At 27.6% G+C, this 8,454-nt stretch overlaps 1 protein-coding gene across 6 annotated transcripts in view; it reads right to left on the bottom strand.

Moving 5' to 3' along the window:
* LOC102672118 (autophagy-related protein 16-1) overlaps positions 1–8,454 on the bottom strand; it is a 574,752-nt gene that overhangs the window by 38,292 nt on the left and 528,006 nt on the right. For all 6 annotated transcript variants that reach the window (XR_004150865.1, XR_004150867.1, XR_004150868.1 and 3 more), the window contains one exon: positions 4,942–5,062. Coding sequence is in view for 2 of the 6 variants with exons in the window: in XM_031511826.1 (XP_031367686.1) it covers positions 4,942–5,062 (121 nt within the window). In the remaining 4 variants the exon portion in view is untranslated. The remainder of the gene's footprint in view (positions 1–4,941; positions 5,063–8,454) is intronic.

Genomic DNA, 8,454 nt, shown 5'->3' with positions numbered 1-8,454 from the left:
ATATATATATATATATATATATATATATATATAAAGTGTTTTCAAAGAGATTCTGCGAAAGCAAAATCATTTTTTACGATAAAAGGTAGGGGATAAAAATTGGGTGGTTTGCGGAACGTCAATTTCATCGATCGAAATTCGATTTGAAATTTGATTTCAGATACATTGATTTAAATATTTTTTATTTATTTTATTTTATTTTATTTTGTTTTATTTATTTTTTTTTTTTATTTTATATGTATTCAGCATGGAAAATATAATTTATTGTCGTGTATCGTACATTTTGACGGATCCAAGTACTGAAACGTAAAAAATGAAATATATTCTCGAAGCGTTTTTTTACGAAAATTATTTAGAAAAGTATGGGGAAAAAAAATGATTTGCTTGAATTATTATTTAATTATCTTATGGTTCATGTATATATTAATTAAGTAATTAATATGAAAATTTAATATCTTTGTGCACCGTGGAATTTTAAAATGGTCAAAATATAAAAATTTTTATTATTTTATCTTTTATATAGACATGAATTGTCATTTTATATGAGAGGTATAAAATGGTGAATTAAAAAATTGGATTTATTACAGTTAAAAAGTTTTCTATGTCACAAGCATCATTTTTGCACAATTTTATTAATGAAATCCTATTAAAATTGTATAATTTTTTTTAAACTTTGTAAAAGTATTATTTCGTTAATTCTATATATATATAATAAGATTAATCAAAATGATAGAAATTTTATATCAAAAATTGAAATATTTAAAATTACTGAGTCCAAAAAAAAAAAAAATGTCAGATTGTCAAATCTTGAAAATCAGAAGGAAAAATCACAAGAATTCCTTGTTTTCTCAAATAACCTTTTCTAAAAAGTTTTAAAATTACTGCAGTAAAAAAGATATTTTTTTCCAAAAGACTCTTTCTTCTATGACAACCATGACTTTTCGCGTAAAAATTTTACAAAATTCTCCTTCGTTTCTTTCTATAATTCCATCTTCCAGCTTCCAGAACAAGTATTTGCAAATCTTTATAATAAAATCTCGCGAGATCTTTTAACTATTATAAAAAAAAAAAAAAAATATACAAAATCCGTAATTGAATATGAATCTTGTCACGAATCATCATTAATGCCTCGCCTCTTCTTCATTTTTATATCCATAAAAGTTGAGAGTTTAATTTGATATTACAAAAAGTGACGGGCAATTGAATCTCGACCGGAATACGAATAGTGGAATAGTTCTTTTCAAACTCTGCAACGGAACATATATCAAATCGAAAGATAAGGGATGACATCTAATAAAAGAAATCGTGTATTGAAAGCATTATCGAGCTGAATATTTCTCGCGTAAACGGCTGACAATTTCCGCATCCATACAAATTGATATTGCGCATGGTTTTATTTCTATGCGGTGTACGTTCCCAAAATAATTCCCAATATTTGTTCACCGTTCATGTAAATGTTTGAATAGTAAATATACCACGGATGAATTATTTTCGTCCACGAATATACACATATAATCGTGATCAATTCAATGGAAGTGATACGAGTTTTTCACTATTCTTATTATCATTATTATTATTTAACATCGATATACGCTCGTATTATTACTTTTTCTCCATGTATGCTTTTCCTCGATACGCATTATCGAAAAAAAAAAAATAAATAAATAAATAACTCAACTCGTGTATAATCCAAAGTAAATCTCTATTTTTATAAACGAATTACATAAAAATATTCACGTAACTAGGTCCGTTTTGATAACTTTGTAAATATTGGTTTTACAAAAATTGATACAAATTGAAATATACTATACAAAAGGCGACATTTGGAGTAATACGATTATACGTTTTCAATTTTTCGTTATTTTCAAATTTTCAATTTGTTTATATATATATTTTTTTCTCCGTTATGGAACTATTAATAAATCCAATTATTATTTATTTAAAAAAAATAAAAATAATTGATATTGATTATTATATTAAGTATCAATAATGTTAGTCACATATAAGATGTTAATAAATAACATATTATTTTTAAAGAATATTTAACGAAATGTTAAACGTGTTTCTTGAAAAAAAATATGTTTGAAAGAAAATTAGCATTCTTATACATTCATTCGTATATAATTTATATATTTATATATATTTAATAGCAGAAGAATATAAAATAATATAGATACAATATAATTAAAATATATTAGAATGAATAGAATTCAATGCAATTAATGATATTCATATTATTATACGAAGAATCATAAACATTCAATTCGTGTGAAAAGAATATATTTATACCGCTTTTTTTAAAAGAAAAAAAAAGATATTACGAGAAATTTCAAAAGTTCTTTGTTGCCTCCGGTAAAAAATTAAAAACAATGAATATTAAAAATATCGCGTCGCGCTTCTTTTTTAAGTTGTACAGTTTGAAAGAAAAGAAAAAGAAAAGAAAGGGAGGAAAAAAGAGGAAGAGGAGGAAAAAAAAATCAAATTTTCTTCCCAACGACAACAACACGTTATTATACATCTTCGTTAACGGTCTGTGTACAAGCAATTTGCATTTCATTAAAATTTTCTCCTCGCGAAATTACACAGTTTAAAGCAGTGAACGGACGATTCGGAATTTTTCGGAATTTCAAAAAAGAAAAAAAAGAAAGAGAGAGAGAGAGAGAGAGAGAGAGAGAAACTTCGCCAACTTTTGCATTGAAGAATTAACGGCTGTCTCGTTACAACAACCGGATCTAAATTAAATTTCTTCTGTTCGCAACTTCCGTTTAATCACCGATGCCATCCACCATCAGAATGGGGGTGAAGGAAAGAGGGAAGGAGGGGGGGAGGGGAGAGGGGCATTCATCCCGCATGAATTTACCAATTTCTTATCGGCCCCTTCTCACCGGCAAACATCATCCGTTAGGGCCGTCAACGATCAGGAACAAAGAGGGCCGACCCGTGACAAGAAAACTGCACTGTTGGAGCAGAGTTAGAAAAGATTTCGTTAACTACCGATAAGAGCGTTATCGTGTTAATTAATCTCACGAAGTGACGACGGGACGAAAAATCGAACTTTTATTCGATCCCTTTTACCTTGGCACGAAGCTCATCGATTTGAAACTTTATTATCGAGGATCGTCAAAGGCAAAGTTTCATATCGATTCTCTAGATAATTCAACCAATGAATTTTAAAATATATGCGTTATAAATATAGCGTAAGTGATCTTTATAAACTCATCTTATCACACACGCTACATCTCGCATTATTAATTTTAATTACCCAATAAAAATGATAAAACTTGATTGCGCATTCTTTTGTACGTTACAACTTTTATATTTGTCCGTAGAAAGCTTCCGAAGAAATATGATTCCACAAATATATTAATATCCTATCAACGGGGATATTACAAGAAGGAGGAATATTTTGAGTCGATCGTGATAATCTATGAAAAAAAGGGGGAGGAAAAAAAAATGATTCGATGTTTATTCGTTATTAAATGAAATAGTGAGTAAGAAAAAAACAAGTGGTCATTTAGAATTGTTATTTTTGATTTTTTTTTTTTAAAGATACTGGGCATCTTTGGATGGAGTAATACCTCTTTTATGTACCATATCTTGCAAACTTATCTTACAACTCCGTCGACGCTATTTTAGATTCCTCTGTTATGGCAACGTTATGCCTCCTGATGACTCGAATTAGGCGTGTAATGGTTTTACGAGCGCTCGTAAATAAGGGAAAGCAACGAGACGATGCTGAGAATCGAGTATAAAGGTGCGAGGAAATTGAACTATCTAGTTGCAAAGAATTTTTTACGTTAATAGGCTATTACGTCAATATGAGGCGGCTTTGTAATTTATAACATTAATAAATAGGGAAAGATAGCTATCAAAATATGTTAATCTCAAAATATCCTCGTCATGGTACTATTAATTTCAAATGTTTTATATATATATATATATATATTTTTTTAATCCAAATTCAAATTAACAACTATAGACGAATAATTTATTTACAATTTCATGTACGAGGAAAGATTTTATTTTTAAAATAAATTATATCTTATGTGCCCAAAAATATAATGAATCTAAGATTGGATGTAGAAAAACTAGAAAGTATCTTTAACACTTTAAAACGCGTATAATTAAAATATTAGACCGTAAAAGAATTTAAAACGAAAATGACTAGATAATAAGTTATACATTCACATGTATTAATTTCACGCTTTAACGCTTAGAAAACGCCTGTAATGTTAATTCCTTGAACTATTTATTTTATTGAAAATCGAATTACCAGGTAATGATACAATATTTTAATCGCTTAAAAAACTGTGTAAAAAATACAGTATCTAATTACAAAAAAAAAAAGGCTATCTATATATATTTCTATCAATATTTCTTTTACTTCTTTTTTATTTTAATAGTCTTTTTAATAAAGCTTATAAAAATTTCTCTTCAATATTCTTAATAATATTTTTACAACATTTGTGTAATATTTGGATAAAAAAAGTTGTAAATCTAAATCCAAAATTTAAAGATTTAAAGATGTTATATTTTTTCTTGTTCCTTTGCAAAAATATAAAATTTAACAAAATCCTTTTTTATAATCTGCTAATAACTTTACGACAAATCGTAACAGCAAGATTTCACATAATTTTTCCTCTTATTTTCACTTGTGCAAAGCACTTGTTGATTATTCAAAAGTACTTTATATGCATAAAAACATTCCGTATACACGTACGAATATTCAGATTCCTTTTAAATTCCAGTAAATATATTAGCATTATTCATGATTAATGGAAATAATGAGGAACGTGATTACCAGTAATACTGTGCATTATTTTCTGTCTACACACACATATATATATATAGTGCAACAATGTTCTGATCACGAATAAAATATCACAGTATATACTGGTTATATACTAAACGTTTCCTATTTATTTGGCACCAGTTACTTACACGCTTTGCTACGCAGGTCCCAAATTTTTAGGGTACGATCGTAACTGCCAGTAACTACTTTTGAAGGCTCGCCAAGAAACTTCGCAGCCATCACCTTCCCGCAGTGGCCCGTTAGAGTGTGCTGAAACAGAAATGGAAATGTCGTTTTGGAACATTTACCAACACGTTCTGTGTGATAATAGGATCATTTGTATTGTACGTGACGTATTAAAGAAGATTGTACAATTGGTACTTGGATTCCACTCGATACACACATATTATCACAATGGTTGCAATGATGGCCAGGATTTTATTCGAATAGAATAAAATTTTATCCCTGGCGAATAAAGATTATGAAAATAATAATATGTACACATATTAGTTTTTGATATAATTATAATATATAATTCAAGCTATTTCAGTTTAAACTTATTAAACAAGCTATATATAGGAAAAGATAGTTTTCACAAAATTGATATTTCAAATAAAATATACATGTACAATTAAAAAATATATGAATACATAGAAAATTATTGAGAATATTAATAGAATATTTTAATTAATAATAATTGTATCAATTTCGATTATGTAAATGATTATTAGTCATGGTTGATACTCTCAAAGATGTATGCTTGTATTCTAATATACAATCTCCATTAATTATTTTTATTTAAATGATATGACTTTTAATAATAGTAATTCTAATAATAAACTTCACTTAAGTTTAATATTATCAATTACTTAATAAAATTATTTAATAGAACTGACTCAAATATTAAAAAATAAAATTTAATACAAATTTTAAGAATATTGTTTTCGATATTCTTCTTCTAAAAGATGTATAATTAATTAAAATACTTCATTTAATATAAAACCCTCTTCCAGTTACCCAATATGAATTACAATACAGAAAATCTTGCGCATAAAAACATCAAAATGGAAAAATCAGATGAAAAATCTTCCATTGACGTTTCTCGAACAATAAAAGAACAGGAAATAAAGGACTGACAAAATTATCCGAGCGAAACACACGACACTTCTTTCGGTGTTTAATGGTAAAGAATTCAAGCGCAACGTCGACAAGGGAAACACGAACTCGGGGGCGTTCCTTTCCCGGGGAGAGAGTGGCGTGAAAAAGAAGACTTCGCCAATTTTAAGGTACACGGGCGTTGGGAGCTCTTGAAAAATGTCCTAATGTAAATTAATGGGCCAGAAGTTTAGCCAGAAGGGCTCTAACGCAAAAGAAACACAGGTAGGAGAACGTAGCCACCCACCCACGTTATACGAGTCAAGAAAAGAACTTTTTCCACTTCCGGAGGTGGGTAAAGGAAAAGAGAGAGTGAATCGGGCTATACTATAATCCAACGTCTCGAGAAGTTGGTCTAAAGTGCAGAGGTGAGTTCTCCCCCCGTTTCTTTACAGGAACATTAAACGATCCTCTTTCCCGATTGTCCTCCACCCAACGAGATTCAAACTTACGATTGCACGCCCTTTCTCGATTCTTATCAGATTCGACATTCCTTTTTCTTCCCTTCACGAATGATGTAGATAATACACAATTTCCAAGTAATATCTAAGTAAATTTAAAATGGGTATTTGTTATATTACGTTTACCAATGTTTTGTCTTATTCTCAACTTTTCTCTTTATCACAATTCACAATTATTATTATTGTGATATTCACAATTATCATATAATAAATAATTGAATATAATCACACAAATAATTTCAAATACAAATATCTATAAATTGAAGTCTTATATGGATACTTGAATATTTCATGATTAACGATGCAAAGATCGCAAATATCGACATTATCATTTAATTAGAAGCTGAACGAAGGAGATCGTTCGATCGATGAAATTGCTTGTCCACGTATTGCTTACTAGGCTATATTAATATTCGGCAAGCATCTATTACCGCGAGCGAGAATCGATTGTTCCACGCATTCTAGCGGTGTTTCCAGGTATTAAGTTCGGTGGATCAAATAATACTACGTTATTTAAATTTAATTATTATTTTTCTTTAAAATATTCATACGTTCTAATTAATATAATATGATATACGATTTTTATACATTGGAATTAAATATTTACTCATCATAATTTATGTTAAAATATTTAACAATAATTTCTTAAACATTTTTTTAAAGTTTTCTGATAAATCGATATTTTATAAACGAAATTATATATGTTCAGGTTCAAAACTGAATACGAAAAGAAAAATATTTAACATATTTATTTATGTCATTGTATATAAAATATACAAAACACTAATGTGAAAAATATTTGCATGAAAATCAAATGTAACTTTTTATCCTTGTCAGTCTAATAACAAAGAATAAATTGATTGAAGATGAGATATGAATGAAAATTGATAATTGATATAAAAAGAATAATTCCATAATAAAAAAATTTGATATTGCAAAATGCTTCAGAAATAAATAACTTTAAAAATTTTATACGAAATACACATAATATGATTGTAAATTGTTAATGAGTTAATTAATATCGATTTAATATTTCTAACATTTTAATTTTGCTATATCTTCTATATGTAAAATATAAGAAACATTATGATAGAAACAAATATGTCGTTTTTTTTTTGTGCAGTTCGAAATGAAAATGTAACATCAGATAATGCAACAATGTTTTGAAATTGATTTACCATGGTTATACAGGAGATAAAGAAGAAATATATGAAAGAACATGAAACATGTAAGCTAAGTAATAATAAGAGTTCGTAGATGGTAAATCTCTGACTAAGATCTTACATAATCATGTACTTTAAAGAAATAGATAAGAATGGACTTGTAAGAATAATTATAATAGAAAGATAATTTAAGATTACATTTGAATAAAATTATGATATAATGATTAATAATATGAATTAATAAAATGTTAATGAAGCATATTACACGTTATATATATTAAATTATTTCATCTCGTGAATCACATTATATTGTTAAAAAATGTTTAAACATATTCAGAAATTAATAATAAGACAATATACTCTGATAAACGTACATAGTACTTTATTTTTTTTAATACTATCATATGTAATTTAATTAATATTATATATTATTATCAAGAATACTATGAATACTTGAAGAATACTTGAAAAAGTTTGTCAATGAATCAATTACAAATAAGAATTTCCTTCTTCATCCATAAAATTGAAGTAAAAAAAAGAACACGAAACATATCGCAGATAAATAAACGTGAAAAATAAGAATTGACCATTGACTATTACATTGGATTAAAACAGTTTCAGTAAAAAAAAAAAAGAAAAAAACTAATAAAGAATAAAGAATCGGAAGTAATTTCGTTTCAAATCCAAGCTACCACGAAAAGAGGAAAAATAATATGGCGGTTTCACAGTGAAACCAATGGCCCAGTTAACTTACTTAATATATATATATATATATATAAAAACGTTACATAGCCTTTTTTTCCAATCGTGGGATTCAACGATCGTGGCCATTTTTCCACCAAAGAAAATCACAGGGCAACGATTCGCCAAGTGCTTTTATCGT

This window comes from Apis dorsata, unplaced genomic scaffold (genome assembly GCF_000469605.1).
Source record: "Apis dorsata unplaced genomic scaffold, Apis dorsata 1.3 scaffold_353, whole genome shotgun sequence".
In the NCBI taxonomy this organism is placed as follows: Eukaryota; Metazoa; Arthropoda; class Insecta; order Hymenoptera; family Apidae; genus Apis; species Apis dorsata.
The sequence above is the reverse complement of the archived record's forward strand: the minus strand, read 5'-3'. Positions and strand labels throughout refer to the sequence as shown.